This window comes from Talpa occidentalis, unplaced genomic scaffold (genome assembly GCF_014898055.3).
Source record: "Talpa occidentalis isolate TD23 unplaced genomic scaffold, MPIMG_talOcc4v2.1 talOcc4.9, whole genome shotgun sequence".
Taxonomy (NCBI): Eukaryota; Metazoa; Chordata; class Mammalia; order Eulipotyphla; family Talpidae; genus Talpa; species Talpa occidentalis.
The window spans coordinates 58,176,443-58,192,922 of NW_023605305.1; the positions used below are offsets into that span (position 1 = coordinate 58,176,443).

General features: G+C 39.0%; 1 protein-coding gene and 1 long non-coding RNA gene across 17 annotated transcripts in view; one reads left to right on the top strand and one right to left on the bottom strand.

Moving 5' to 3' along the window:
* UBE2U (ubiquitin conjugating enzyme E2 U) overlaps positions 1-13,526 on the bottom strand; it is a 49,884-nt gene extending 36,358 nt beyond the window's left edge. For 5 of the 8 annotated variants that reach the window (XM_037498703.2, XM_037498708.2, XM_037498706.2 and 2 more), the window contains exons 1-4: positions 12,506-13,525; positions 10,418-10,499; positions 7,444-7,536; positions 100-197 (exon numbers count right to left, since the gene is read on the bottom strand). In XM_037498703.2, the coding sequence (XP_037354600.1) occupies positions 100-197; positions 7,444-7,536; positions 10,418-10,499; positions 12,506-12,571 (339 nt within the window). In that variant the 5' untranslated portion in view covers positions 12,572-13,525. Of the gene's footprint in view, positions 1-99; positions 198-7,443; positions 7,537-10,417; positions 10,500-12,505 lie in introns of all 8 variants that reach the window. The other 3 variants (XM_037498707.2, XM_037498713.2, XM_037498704.2) reach the window with 3 other exon arrangements.
* The window catches only part of LOC119235382 (uncharacterized), a 52,271-nt gene continuing 48,537 nt past the window's right edge, over positions 12,747-16,480 (top strand). For 5 of the 9 annotated variants that reach the window (XR_008550275.1, XR_005122831.2, XR_008550273.1 and 2 more), the window contains exons 1-3: positions 12,747-12,902; positions 13,583-13,748; positions 16,205-16,395. This is a non-coding gene — a long non-coding RNA (uncharacterized LOC119235382). Of the gene's footprint in view, positions 12,903-13,582; positions 13,749-14,257; positions 14,506-16,204; positions 16,396-16,480 lie in introns of those variants that run through there. The other 4 variants (XR_008550278.1, XR_008550279.1, XR_008550274.1 and 1 more) reach the window with 4 other exon arrangements.

Consider the following 16,480-nt stretch of genomic DNA (forward strand, 5'->3'; position numbering starts at 1 on the left):
TAAACATTCAAATATGCATTGTACATCTGGTTCCTTATATTTTGAATAACTGGGGTAAATGAAAGTACTAAAGAGAGCATTATGCTAATATGTCCTTACCTGGAGGGTAAGTAAGATGCTGCTTAATGTATAGCTGGTATTCCACTTATTAGGATTGTCCAAGAAATCTATACAGGGCTGACCAGTATGTTGGTCTACTGTATTGAAATAATACAATAATGTTAACACACATAACAAAATTTTTATTTAAAACTTATGAGCATTAAAATATAAGCAAAATTAGAAAACTCATGACAAATCAGGAAAATCATTTGCAATAACAACAGTTATTATTGTGTAGTTGTTAAAGAATATAAACTTCAGGGTAAGACACACATGCATTTTAACACTTTCACTTATCAGCTATGTGACATCAAGCAATTAATTTTAGCTTTACTTTCCTAATATGTGAAATGGTGACATGATTAAAGCACCTAGCTTCATGTAAAGACTTAATGAAAGGAAGTACTTAATTATAGTGTCTGATATATAGTGAATCCTGAAAAATTGATAAATATCATTATTCATTTTTTATTTTTTAATATTTTATTTCATATAATTCTTTTTTAAAATTAATTTCTATAACTCTTAACTCATGATGATATTTTTATTTTTTTTATTTATTCATACAAGAACTGGGGTACAGGCCAGATTCACGGGAGGGTGAGAGGATTCACCAGAGACAGAGTGGGGAACAGAACGGGCAGACTGACGAAATACACTAATGAGGGGAGCAGCAGGCAAAACAGGAGAGGTCTGCTTGCCATGTGGGACCCTCGCCAGCTGGCGGGGATTGAACCGGCACTGCAGAGGCTGCGGACAGCTTCACAGCGCTGCGCCCAACCGCATGCGCCACCAGGGGAGGCCCTATTTTAAATAATTCTTACATCATTTTTCATTTTTGCACAATGTATACATTTTCATTTTGGCTATATTCCCCAAACAATTGTACCCCCCCTTATTTTGACCCTAATCCTTTCTCTCCCCACCCCCCTTCCCCAGTGTATCTCTGGTTTATAGTTGCTTGTTGATTTTTATTTTTACTTTGTATTAATTAGTCTTTTTCCTGGTCTCCTATTTAGGTTTTCTAAATTCCTGCTATGAGTGAGACCATCCGGTATTTTTCTTTTTCTTTCTGGCTTATTTCGCTGAGCATGATCCCTTCCAGCTCCATCCATGTTGCTGCAAACTGCATGTGTTTATCTTTTTTGATTGCTGAGTAATATTCCATGGTATATATGTACCACATCTTCTTGATCCAGTCATCTATTTTTGGGCATTTGGGCTGTTTCCAAAGCTTAGCTATTGTAAATAGTGCTGCTATAAACACAGGGGTGCAGGTGCCCTTTGGAATTAATGTTTCTGTGTCCTTTGGGTAAATACCTAGGAGTGGAATTGCTGGATCCTATGGAAGCTCTATCTTTAGTAGGTCGAGGAATCTCCACACAGCTCTCCATAGTGGTTGGACCAGTTTGCACTCCCACCAGCAGTGCAGGAGAGTTCCTTTTTCTCTACATCCTCACCAACATTTGTTGTTGCTAGTTTTTTTTAATATGTGCCATTCTCACTGGTGTAAGATGGTATCTCATTGTAGTTCTGATTTGCATTTCCCTGATTACAAGTGATGTTGAACATTTTTTCATATGCCCATTGGCCATTTGCATTTCCTCTTTGGATAAAGGCCATATATGACAAGCCCATTGCCAGTATCATTCTCAATGGTACAAAGCTGAAAGCATTTCCATTAAGATCTGGAACAAGACAAGGATGTCCACTCTTACCACTGTTTTTCTTTTCTTTTTTTTTTTAAAGATTTATTTATTTTTATACAAGAATTGGGGTACAGGCCAGAGATGCACGGGGGTGGGGTGAGAGGATTCACCAGAGACAGAGTGGGGAGTAGAACAGGCAGACGGACCGAAGTACACTGCTGAAGGGAGCAGCAGGCAAGACAGGAGAGATCTGTCCCACCATGTGGGTTTCTCCCTGGCCGGGGGAATCGAACTTGTGCTGCAGTGGCTGCGAATTGCTTCATAGATTGCGTCTTAACCCCTGCGCCACCAGGGAGGCCCTTACCACTGTTTTTCAATATAATAATGGAAGTCCTAGCCAGAGCAATAAGACAAGAGAAAGACATACAGAAATCCAAATAGGGAAGGAAGAAGTTAAACTATCACTATTCGCAGATGATATAATATACATAGAGAACCCTAAAAACTCCACAGAGAAACTAATTAAACTAATCAGTTTAGTAAAGTGGCAGGATACAAAATCAATAAGCAAAAATCAGTAGCCTTCCTGTACACAAACAATAAATTTGAAGAAGAAATTAAAAAACCATCCCTTTTATTATTGAAACATTATTCATAATATTTTAATGAAAGTAATGTAAATAACTTTTATAAATGGATACAAAAACTATTAATATGCTGGTATTATAAAAGGCAGGAAATGAGAAGAAAATTTTGCAAAGGTGAAAAGAGAGGTCTTTGATTTAGCATAATACATTGTATTGTAGAATCACAATAATTAGAATAGTGCAGGAGGACACAAGATTAGTCAGAATGAACAATGTAAGACAAGAATTTAGCAACAAGGCCAGTATGCTTAAAAGTGTTGCATTTTAAAAATGAAATTAGGGGGCCTCCCCGGGGGCACAGAGGGTTAAGCACAGAACTGTGAAACTGTCCACAGCCTCTGCAGTGTGGGTTCGATTCCCAGCCAGCCAGGGAGAAACCCAAATGGCGTGGCAGACCTCTCCTGTCTCGCCTGCTGCTCTCCTCAGCAGTGTTTTCAGTCCAGTTACCCATTCTGCTTCCTGCTCTGTCTCTGGTGAATTCTCTCGCCCTCCTGCACCTCTGGCCTATACCCCAGTTCTTGTATGTATAAATAAATAAATAAATAAATAAATAAATAAATAAATAAATAAATAAATAAATCTTTAAAAAAAGTGAAATTAGGGCCTCCCTGGTGGTGCAAGGGTTAAAACGCAACCTAAGAAGCTAGCCACAGCCACAGCAGCACGAGTTCAATCCTTGGCCAGGGACCTACCCACTTGGTGCAGCAGACCTCTCCTGACTCGCCCACTGCTCCCCTCAACAGTGTGTTTCAGTCAATCTGCCTGTTCTTCTCCCCACTCTGTCTCTGGTGAATCCTCTCATCCCCTACATCTCTGGCCTGTACCCCAGTTCTTATATGCATAAATAAATAAATCTTTAAAAAAAAGTGAAATTACAACTCAGTGGTAAAAGATTATCAACAAGCTATATAAAAACTGTTGTGCAACTGAGTCATAGTCATTTACTACTATCTACTCTTCCTTTTGTTTACTTCTTCTTGTAACAAGAATAACTATGCTGGCACCATTCCCATCCCCACCAACTCTGTGCAGTTTTAGATGAATATATGGTGTCCAGACTATTTTCCCCAACCTCTCCTCTAATGAGATATGGCCACATGACTAAGTTCTAATCATGGGATATCAACAGAAATGTGCAACACCTGTACCATATTTTCTTAATTCTCTTTCCTCCTTCCCATTGGTGACAGTGTGAATGCTAGATTCAGAAATGGAATCCACAGGTTGAGGATGCCAGTTTTGTCTGCTATATACAGACTGGAAAGATATACAGAATCTGGGTCTATACCCTGACATAGTTAATTAATTCAATATTTTTAATTTTTAACTCTATGGTATGAAATAAGACTATGGGTGCCTTGGTGGGAGGTGTGGTGTGGTAACACATATGAGTAGGCATGAACCTATACCTTTGAATCATATACAGTGCTGTACACCATTGTTACCTCAAAAAACTAGGGGAACAATAAATAAAATAAAGATGAAAAAATAAAACTATAGAAATACTATGAGGATGTTAAAATGATTTGATTATATTTGGGGGGAATGATAATTCAAAAATTTGAAAGGACAAAATTAATAGACATGACTACATAAATCCCAAATGTAAAAATAAAATCCAAAATTTAAAATTTAATGACAAATGAAGGGGATAACAATGATAACATTGTTAATAAGTCTGACAATTCAGGGCCTCCTCGGTGGTGCAGTGGTTGAGCGCTGGGTTGTGAAGCTGCCCGCAGCCTCTGCAGCACTGGTTTGATCCCCGGCCACCAGATGAGGGTCCCACATGGCGTTTAGACCTCTCCTGCCACCAGCTGCTCCCCTTGGCAGTGTATTTTGTCGGTCAGCCTGTTCTGTTCCCCACTCTGGCTCTGGTGAATTCTCTCACCCTCCCGCGCTTCTGACTGTACCCAGTGCTTATACAAAAAAAAAAAAAAAAAAAAGTCTGACAATTCACAAAACTAAGAAATTCAATCAATAGACTGAAAAAGTGCTAACTTACCTGCATTCAAACTGCTTATTAAAGTAGAAGATTATCAAAGCAGCAAAAAAAAAAAAAAAAAAAAAAAAAATCTACAAAGTTTCAATGCTCAGAATTGGAGAGTGCTAAAAGGAGAACCTTATACATGCTTCCTGGTAGGAGTATAAATACCATGACTGAGGGGCAACTTGGCTTCATGTATCTGAAGGGATAGACACTTACATAGTCATCTTCTGGAGTATGGGCACTGATCAATAGCAGTCCACTCCTCCCAAGTTCATATATAACAAAACAGACCAAGGTGTTGATAGATGAACTTAAAAAAATTCAACTTAAGACTGTAATGGAGAATGCACTTGAACAACACCTTTAATTGGGTTCTACACAAGTCCTAAGGATGGTTGAAGAGAGTGTTGAGAAACTTCTGAGTCACACATGCTCAGTTTCTTCTCCCATCTCCCCAAATGAAATAAGCCATTCCCATTGGGAGGGGAGAGAGAAGGAAAAAGAGCACTAGTGAGTTTTCTCATACTTGTCCTAGAGACCAAGTTCTAGCTACTCTACAGAAAGGAAAGGGATGAGGAACAGGGAATAAGAATAACCCCCACCTGTTATGTGGCTGTGTTAATTCAGTAATACCTCTCCTGCTTGTTTTAAGCATATAAATGGCAAATGTGGGCCTCCCCAATGGCGCAGCGGTTGGGCGCTGGGATGCGAGGCTGCCCGCAGCCTCTGCAGCACCAGTTCGATCCCTGGCCACCGGCGAGGGTCCCACTTGACCCACAGACCTCTCCTGCCATGCCCACTGCTCCCCTCAGCAGTGTACTTTGGTCCTTCTGCCTGTTCTGTTCCCTGCTCTGGCTCTGGTGACTCCTCTCACCCTCCCGTGCTTCTGACTGTACCCAGTGCTTGTATAAATAAATAAATCTTTAAAAACAAATGGCAAATGTACACAACTTTTCATTATAAATTTAATCTTGTCCTTTAAAAATAGGTCTTAATTACTAAATAATGTAGTTGGAAATAATAACATACTTGGAAAAAATTACATAAAGTTATATAAAGGTTAAATATGAATGCTTCGCTCTCCAATTAGAGAGCGGCAATAATTCAGTTATTGCCAGCTGGTCTATATAAACATACAGAAGTGTGTGTGTGTGTGTCTATGTATGTATGTGTGTGTATATGTGTGCATGTGTGTGTATCTATGTATGTATGTGTGTGTATGACTTTTGTTTGCTTATTATTCCCTGCTACTCCCCCTCCACCCTTGTTCCCCATGATTATTCCATTTCAATGTCAGGGGGGATTTTGTTTTTTTAAATAAATGAACTGTATTTTACATTTTGTTCCTCGAAGTGTTTCTTTCATTTACAGTAAATTGCCAACATATCTCTGGACATACTTATTTTTAAAATATCTGAGCATGAACCATATAGATTTTAGGCATATAGATTTTAGGGATACAGCAATGACCAAAAAGTCTAAAGCTTCCTTATTATATTTAAAAGCAACACATACAGCTGTAGGATGTTTTCTTAAAGACGCCCCTATTAATGGACATTGGTTTGGGTTTTTTCCCCCCTACTTTCCCTATTTCCAAAACAGCTAATGGGAAAACATCTTTATTTTTTATTTTTTTAAGTTAATTAATTAATCAATTTATTTATTTATTTATACATACAAGCACTGGGTACAGTCAGAAGTGCGGGAGGGTGAGAGAATTCACCAGAGCCAGAGTGGGGAACAGAACAGGCAGACTGACGAAATACACTGCTGAAGGGAGCAGAGGGCAGGCGGGGCAGGAGAGGTCTGTCGCACCATGTGGGACCCTCACCAGCGGCCTGGGATCGAAATGGCGCTGCAGAGGCTACAGGCAGCCTCGCAGCCCAGCGCTCAACCGGTGTGCCACCAGGGGAGGCCCGGGAAAACATCTTTAAATATTAAACATATTCTTGTACATTTATGCAAGTATTTCTATGAAATAATTTATAAACATGGTATAAATTACATACAAAATAATTTATAAACAGGAATTTAGGGCTATTTGCATTTTATATCTGATTAGAAACTGTCAAGTTGCTTCCCAAAAAGGTCACACAAAGGTCCCCATTATGTCAGTGAAACCATGTTTGTCCACCTCCACTAAAATTGGATGCTATTTTTGAAAATTTGTAAACATAAGTGATGAATCACATTTTTGGCTTTAATATGCATTTATTTTCTTAGTAATTGAGGTTGCACATTTTTGTTAACTTGTTACGTTTCTTCTATCAAGTGTTTATAGTCTTTGCCATTTTTCTATAGTTTTATTTTTTTTTTATTGGTTCACAATGCTCTTCATATGTTATGGATATTATGTTTCTTACATTATAATTATCTTCCTCAGTTTGCAAAAGCAAATGTATATTATATCTTTTAATAATGTCATTGGCTATAGAGAAGTTATAAAAAGCTTATGAAGTTTAATGTGTCATGTTTTTCTCATGATTTTATCACATTTAGAAAGGTCTACCTCATCAAGCCCATAAAAATTCTACTGTTTTTTTTTCTGTTTATCATTTAAAATTTTTAGAGTTTTTTCATCCATCAGAAATTCACATTATGTATAGCTAAACTGATATAACAATTTAACCTGTTTTCTAAAATATTAATTCATTGATACATCATTCCTTAATTTAAAAAAAGAGTACAACTAAAATAACGAATAACACGGGAATGGTTAAATTTATGGTTCAGTCATTAAAAGTGATCTTTTGAAAAATGCTTAATAAATGCAGACATATGTAACTTAAATAAAAAAACTATAATAGATGCAAAACTTTATATGTAATATCTCAGCTACATAGAAAAAATATCTACATAGAAAAAAACTAAATAAACTTGGTAGTTTCTCTTTGAATTAGGAGTTTGAGTGATCATTTTTATACCTTTTTATATTCCCCAGTAGGAATTTATAATTATAACAAAGTTGTGAAAAACAAACATTATTAAACACTAAGAATGAATAAGGATAATAGGACCAGAGTCCTCAGTGATTAAAATTTCATTTGGTCCTTACCATTGGGATGAAAAGGAATTGTTTTAAATTTCACAAATGGTGGAGCCAAGTTGTACTTCAATGTAAAATTTATTTTCAGCTGGAAGAATAATCCTATGATATAGAAAGAAACAATTTTATTCAAGTGTCAAGTTGTTCTGATTAACTCTAACCTGATTAATCCTCAAGTTTCTTCCTACAGTTTAGTCTTCCCAACTTTTCTAGTTTCATTTATGAATAAATTGGATGAGAGGGTACACACACTCCTCTAAGTAATATAATGGAGTCCTCATTATCTACTCCCACTGAGTTTACAGCCTGTATCCCAACAGTCCATTTCATACACTTACTCCTTCATCCTAACACCTGCCCCCTTCACTGTGTAGCTCACTGGAACTCACTGTTCCATACCCTGTCTTGTCTATAAGCCTTTGTAATGCTGATTACTCTGCCTGAATTTCTTTCCCCTTTTCTAAACCTGGAAAACTTCTATGCATTCTTCAGGACTCGACCCAAACTCAAAAGCCATTCCTAACTCTCCAAAGCAATTTTTTTTTTTAAAAAAGATTTATTTATTTATACAAGAACTGGGGTCAGAGGCATGGGAGGGTGAGAGAATTCACCAAGACAAAGTGGGGAGCAGAACAGGTAGACTGACCAAAGACATTGCTGAGGGGAGCAGCGGGAGAGAGATGAGAGGTCTGCCATGTCACGTGGGTTTCTCCCTGTGTGGCCGGGAATGGAACCAGCACTGTAGAGACTGGACAGTTTCACAGCGCTGCGCTCCACCCACTGCACCACCGGGGAAGCCCTCCAAAGCAAATTTAACTAATCACTGTCTCCTCGGTGTTTTGTTAAAAATACATAATATCGTCTGCAAATAGTGTTAGTTTTACTTCTTTCCCTGTCTGGATTCCTTGTATGTCTTTCTCTTGTCTTAGTGTCCTGGCTAGGACCTCCAGTATTATATTGAAGAGCAGTGGTGAGAGTGGACAACCTTTTCTTGTTCCTGATCTTAAAGGAAAGACCTTCAGCTTTTCGCCGTTGAGAATAATGTTGGCAGTGGGTTTGTCGTATATGGCTTTTATCACATTAACGTATGTTCCTTCTATCCTGAGAATTTCAAGGGCCTTCATCATAAATGGATGTTGGACTTTGTCAAATGCTTTCTCAGCATCTATTGATATGATCATATGGTTTTTATTTTTCTTCTTGTTGATGTGTTGGATTACGCTGATTGATTTTCCTATGTTGAACCATCCTCGTGCCCTTTGGATGAATCCCACTTGATTGTGGTGTATTATCACTTTGATGCATTGTTGGATTCTGTTGGCAAGGATTTTGTTGAGGATTTCTGCATAAATGTTCATTAGAGGGATTGGCCTGTAAACACCGGGGATTACATCAAACTGAAAAGCTTCTGCACAGCAAAAGAGACATTAACCAAAACAGAGAGACACCCCACTGATTGAGAAAAAATCTTTGCACCCTAGTCAACTGATAAGGGACTGATCACAAAGATATACAAAGAACTCACCTCACATGACTCAACAAAAATAAAATAAACAATTCAGTCAAGAAATGGGCAGAAAAACTTAAAAGAAATTTCTCCAAAGAGGAAATGCAAATGGCCAACAGGCATATGAAAAAATGTTCAACATCCCTTATCATCAGGGAAATGCAAATTAAAACCACATTGAGATAACCCCTTATACCAGTAAGAACGACACATATCAAAAAAACAAGCAACAACAAATGTTTGCGAGGATGTGGTAAAAAAAAAGAACTCTCCTACATTGCTGGTGGGAGTGCAAACTGGTCCAACCACCATGGGAAGCTGTCTGGAGGTTCCTCAGTCTACTAAAAATGAAGCTACCATATGACCCGGCAATTCTACTCCTAGGGATCTACCCAAAGGACACAAAAACATTGATTCAAAAGAACACCTGTATACCCATGTTTACTGCAGCACTATTTACAATAGGTAAAACCTGGAAACAACCCAAATGCCCCAAAATAGATGACTAGATCAAGAAGATGTGATATATATACACAATGGAGTATTATTCAGCAATCAAAAAAGATAAACTCATGCCATTCGCAGCAACGTGGATGGAGCTAGAAGGAATTATGCTCAGTGAAATAAGCCAGGAGGAAAAAGAAAAATATTGGATGGTCTCACTTAGAGCAGGAATATAGGGGAACCAAATAAGACATCAGTGTAAAAAAAATAATAACAGTACAAAACACAACGAAGCAAAAACAGACAATTATAAACCAGAGACATCCTGCAGGGGAGGAGGAGGGAGAGGGATCAGAAGGAGGGAGGGAGGAGCACAGGGGACTGAGGTGATGGTGCACGGGTGCCTTGGGGAAGGAAACTCTATGGGGACTACACTTGAGGGGTTGGGGGGAAGCAACTATTGTTTAAAAATGAACAATGATGTTAAAAAATAAAATTAATATAAAAATACATAATAGCACATATTCTTTATTTTAATTATCACTTACATGGCTTCCCCCTCTCCTCACTCAACAAACTTATCTCATTAACCCATAATCGGAAAAGAGAATGATCACTAAAATGTATAGTGACCCAGTCTTCCTGAGAATTTGATTTATGGAAATTTGTGGGGAAATCATAGAGGAAAAAAATTAAATATAATTGTAGGATTTTGATGTCAATAGGAATTTTGACATCCATTCTATAATTTCATGAAAGACTTTTAGATGGTATTTTCAATTAATATTATTTATTGTGTCTACTTCTTAAAAATGTAGTAACCTTAATGTTTAGCATAAAGAAAAATTAAGTCCTAAAATGTCCATTTATGTTGATAAATGACAAAAAAATTAAGCCATATAATTTTAAAAAATGCCATGCAAAGACTTTCAGAAGCCTAGAAAATTTATATGATATAACCTTATACGTAAAAAAAAAAAAACTACAAATGGTATAACTTTTGAAAAAGTTATTGGTTTTGAAAACACAAACCTTGCCAGATTGTATCCTGCAGACCTTCAATAACAGCTTCCCACTCCAGCAAGTCTTCACTCACAGGAAAGGCACTAATACCCTTTAATTAAAAAAAAAAAACAAACCAGAAACAAAGATTAAATAAGTCAAAAATTTCTTTCATCAATTAAATCAAAGATTTGAAATTCAAAAATAAGGTTACAATGAATTCTAAAACCTCTACATTTTCTTTTTCTGATAAGTAATTGATTGGGGGGAAGGGCTATATATTGTCTCATTTCACAAAAGGTAAATTCTAGGAAACACATGCAATAATAAATCTAAAATAAATGATAGGCATTGAAATCACCAGTGGGACTAAGGATCAAGGTTGGGATGTGTGATTTAGGGAAGTCAATTTAAGATTCAAATTAGAAAAGAAGGAAATAAGTTGGAAAGCATGTGACCTTCCAAGCTTTTAAAAACCTTATGGATGTCTTCTTTGAAGACAAGATGCAAACAAACAAACAAAATAAACTTTAAAACACAATTCCAAAATTATTTTTGGAAACAAGAAAAAATTTGTCCTAAACCATGGGGTCCCAACAAAGGGACAAGAATGTATTTCATAGTGCCTCCCCTGGTGGCGCAGCAATTGAGCACTGGGCTGCAAAGCTGCCTGCAGCCTCTGCAGTGCCGGTTCAATCCCCGGCCGCCCGGGTGAGGGTCACACATGGCGTGACAGACCTCTCCTGCCACGCCCACTGCTCCCCTCAGCAGTGTATTTCGGTCCATCTGCCTTTTCTGTTCCCCACTCTGGCTCTGGTGAATTCTCTCACCCTCCCGCACTTCTGACTATCCAGTGCTTGTATAAATAAATAAATCTTTAAAAAAAAAAAAGAATGTATTTCATAGAAAACCGATCAATTATGCTGAAGCATACACTTAAATATGCTCCATATTTCTGAGCAACCACATAGTTATTATACTTGCTAGTTTGGAGAAACATTAAATCTGTTATCTACATTTTCTGTATTTACATGCAAATTGAATTCTTGTTCAACAGCTTTTCAAAGTTTAGGTAGAGCAGAAACACCAAATGTTAGGTTTGTGCATCTGGAAGGTCTGTTGTTGGTTCCAGTAATTATTCCTGGAACAACATCTCCAATGAAGGCAATACTTTTTTACAGCAGGGGTAGAAACAGAACAATGCCACTGAATTACATCTGAAGCAACCCTCCCTCTACAGCTTTATTCCTATTCTCTTCCCAAAGGATTCCCTTGCCCACAACACCTGCCTCCATTTTTAATTTTCATACTATATATGATAATCCAGCCTGTGACCGCCCCCCATGAACATTAACAACCTCACTGATGGCGGCATTCCAAGCAAAACCTTCCCCTGTGTTAAAATGGTCAAGGATGGGCATTTATGTGTGCGTGACAGCAGTTGGCAAATAGTTCAGTAGATGAGCCTCCCTGGTGGTGCAGGGGTTAAAGACAGCGCTATCAAGCTATGGCCAGCCACTGCAGCAGGAGTTCGATGCCCTGCCAGGGAGCTACCTACATGGTGCAGCAGACCTCTCCTGTCTTCCCAGCTCTTCCCCTCAGCAGTGTATTTCAGTCAGTCTGCCTGTTCTGCTTCCCACTCTCTCTGGTGAATCCTCTCACCCCTCCCACCTCTGGCCTACACCCCAGTTCTTGTATGTATGTATAAATCTTAAAAAAAAGTTCAGTAGAATATAAGACTTAAGAGAAAGGGGTTTTGAGTCTAAGGGCCAAATAGTTGCCTAAACTCTCTGAGGCTTAGATTTCTGGTAGGTAAAACAAAGACTGCAACCCTGCACCTACCCTTCACTTACTACCTGAGGGACCCTGATATTCAAGGCCTAAATCCACATAAATAGGGCGGTAGAGTGCACTCAATACCGTTAACTAATATTATTAAGAAGTGATATTAGTTATTATGATGAAATAGATGAAGTGAAAGAGATTCATTAAAAGACAATGCTGTGGGGGCAAGTTAGGTTGAGCTAAACTTCGCCTTACAGAATAAGCACGGATTAAAGGGCTTTTTAAAAATTCATACCCCGATGTAACACAGCCCTCCAAAGCCCCAGCACTCACTTTGTAATTGTTCTTCTTCAGCTTTCGGTTCTCTCTCTCCAGCAGAAGGTAAGCTCTGCTGGACATGATAAGGCGGTAAAGGGTCTGTCACGGGGTCCGCACTCCTGGGGGGCTACTCTGAGGCAGGTTTTCTGGGGTTCCGGCTCAAGCTCCCACACCTAGTTAGCGGACGAAGTGGCTTGCTTTTCAGCACTCTAGAACGCTGTGAGCGCCTCAGAGAAATTGGCTTCTAAGTCAGGCACGTAACAGTGGCTTTCCCGTCTCCTCTGCCTCCTCAAAACCACGATTTCCAGAGGGATTTGCGCCCGCGGCCTGTCTCTGCTGTGCCAGCCCACGCCCTGGTCTCAAGGCAAATTTGAAAGGAGCACCTGGGACGGGCATGTGGCTGCCACGTGAGGTGGGCGTGAGGGCTGTGCGTGCAAGGCCGTGGCAGCTGGTCGTGGTTGCAGCCTCGCAGGTGTAACTGGGCGGCCTCAGCCAGGGAGGCAAACAGGTTGCCTCCAAGCAGGCCCAGGGAGGGAGGTGGGGGGGAGCTTGGCCTCCAGTCAGCCAATCAGAGACAAAGGCTCTGTACACCCTCGCTGCCAATCATCAGCTGCTTTGCTTTGAAAAGCCAATGAGATCCGTTGTCAAGAGAACGACCCACCACCGCCCCACCACCAGCAGCAGCAGCTGCCTCAACTGAGCATAGCTCACCAAAAAAAAAAAAAAAAAAAAAAAACGCTTTCCAACCAGTTAGTGTAGAGGGCTTGGAGTCAATTCCCAGGATCCTGGGTGTAAGTCACAGCAAAAAATGTAAGGACAGGGCACAAAATATAAGGGCACAACAAAGGAGTGTTGTGTCCCAGTATAAAGCACGCTGATGTTTTATTAGCCTATAAAGTTTTAAAGTTACTTAGCTGCCCTGTCCTTATATTTTGTCCTGTCCTTTTATTTGCAGTGCTCCGAAATGATTTTTTTTTCTTTAAATGAGAATCAGGTAGCACAGGTCTGCGCTTATTAATACCTGAAGTTACATGGCATGTTACCATTCACAATACGTTCACAGACGTATTATTATGTCATTGAATCCTACAGTTACCCTGGGAGTATGCAAGTGGAACGGGGAGCTATTTGAAATCTCGAAGATTCTGAACTCTTACCGCAGTTTTGCACCTACAGTTCCTTCTATCTAGACATTTACCACATGCCCTCTGTAAAGACAGGACTGGACCAGCGCAGGTTTTCTGATCCAGCAGACCAGGTAAAGGAGGAATCAGAGTCCTTAGTGGGTTTTTGCAGGTCTTTTATTGGGGTTCACCAGGCATATGGCAGGCAGGGGTGCTGAGGGGCTGGGAGGCTGGCCGTCCTCCCAACCCCCAGCTAATCCTCACTCTGTCTGGGCTCTCTGGTGTTCTCTGCTTCTTCTGCTTCTGCTTCTCTGCTTCTCTCTCGGCTTCTCTTTTGGCTTCTGCTGCTGCTGGTGTCCCCGTGACGCCGCCCTTAAAAGCACAGTCTTTGCCCAGGTGAATCCCATCCACCTATGCCCACACCCTATTCCAGGTGCCCGCCATCAGGCATGCATTCAGGACCGCAAGGATCCATGATCTATCCTGATGGCGGGAGGGCAGAAAAGCCTGACATTTTTCCTTACCTTACACCCTCCCACAGTTTTACTTTCACTCATTCTTCAGATTTAATTTTACCTTTCACTCCTTATGGGATCCCCTAAGACAAGATTAGGTCCCTCTCTGTTGTGACCACATATTTCCCTTCCTATTACCAGTCATCCAACAGTATCACAATCGCCCATTGTCTTCTCCAGCAGACTGAAACTACTTACAGTGGGTAATTTGCCAACCTCAGCAATAGAAACTGGCATTCTTGTTCAGAGGGTTGCTATTTTCTTTCTTTGTTATTTATGTGCTAATTTTATAGAATGGGAGTCAGTTCAATCCATTCATTCATTTATTCATTTATATTAATTAAGCAATACAGTACATGCTGTGGAATGACTCCAAGTAAGTGACTTATCTTTATGGCTCAGTATACAATAAATAAGAATGCAAAACAAACTTATAATTTCACTTCATGTTAAGTGCTATGTAGACAATGGAAGTTAAGGGTTAAGAACGCAAGAATAAGTAAATGGATCACAGTTGTCATCACTGGCTGACAATTGTTGGTGTTTTAAACATTAGCTTACCTCCTGTGTGGAAGAGAGGTGGGTTTTGGCTACTGAGGTTTCCTGAGCTAATGACGGGAACCCGGGCTTAGGTGAGGAATAGGAGTGAGGGTGTTTGTACATGTGCCTGTGTGTCTAGCATCTAGCATGTGTGCGACAACTAGCTAAGTTTGCTTTCTACAGTTAAAAGCAACAGGAACTGGAGACGAATAGCATCAAATGTTCAGATGTCTGGGCCACTTGAAATTGGAAACTTAAAATTAGAGGACTTTCTAAAAATATTTTTCTCTTTATGGACTCACTTTCCATTTATGATAACAAATGTCAGTTTTAATATATTTATCTTAATATAACCTTATGCATAGTGTATATATATATAAAACTTTAATGTATAATTTTAATATAACTTGATAACATCAATGTTCTGTCTGTGTCACATCTCATTCCTAAACCATATCATCTGCCTATTCATCAGACTTATTGTCTGATGAACTCCCATTCCTCACCTAAGCCCCAGTTTGGTTTTTAATAAACCAACACAATCAGGAAAATAAACCCCCATATGTAGTCTTTCCACTATTTTTTGTTTGTAAGTCTGGTGGTAAATGGCATGTGATCTTAAGACAAATGAGTGTTGTGTCCCAGCATAAAGCACACTGATGTTTTATTAGCCTATGTAGTCTTAAAGTTAATTAGCTGCCCTGTCCTTATATTTTGTCATCATGTTACAGTAACATGCAGCCAATAGTAATACCTATCTCTCCAGATCATTGTGAGGATGAAAAGAAGTTATACACTCAGTTACTGGCTGACATAGAATAAGTGATAATAATCAACAGCTGCACTTACCATGTATTGGGCACACTGTACCCTGGTTGGCCTGTACCCTGGTTCTTGTCCAAATAAATAAATAAATATTAAAAAAAACCAAGTGTATGAAACAAGTACTTTTATGATTCTACTTATTCAGATGAGGGAAAATGAAGCCTAGAGACACTAGATAATTTGCCCTAGGTCACAAAGCTGGAAGGTAAAACCCAGATTATCTAGCTCCAAAGTCCATGCTTTTAACCACCCCTCACCACCCATCCCAGTGAACAAGTGTTCTGCTATATGACAAATCTTGAGCATTCTTGACTGATTGTTGGCTATCTATCAGTGGCAATTATTTACTGAGTACTTTAAAATGGGAAGCAATCATATTTATCTGAAGAGTTTTCTCTTTAATCATGATGATGATGGGATTCAATTCTATTTTCTATTTAAGTCACTCCTGATGATGATTTTGAAGAAATTAAAAAAAAAAACTGAAATCTAAAAAGAAAACTTACTAGCAAATATTTGTTTTTATACTTTTCTTGTCTTTATAATTGTTTCATTACAATTCTATAATTGTTCCATAATTGTTTCATTACAATTTCATTACATTACAATTGTCTTTATAATTATTTCATTACAAGTGAAGAGTAGGTTGAAATAAATCCTGCTACGTGCTGTTTTGGGCATTCTCCCACGGCCTTTTATTCTAAAAATAGGTCTATGGGATCGAAAAGAGAAATGTTGCATTATATTTTTTTATGGTAGAGAAAATGCAAAAGTGACCTCCAAGATCTCCATCCCATGCATAAACCTGTGAATATGATGGATTCTCCTTTTGTGATTACATTGTACGGCACATTTGACTTTAAGAAAGAGGGATGATCCTAAGTGAGCCTGACCTAACCAGGTGAGTTCTTAAGTGATACTGGATTCTTTCTGAAGAGATTCAAGATATTGCATGTGAAGGAGATTCTTTTTTGCCTCTTTGAAAA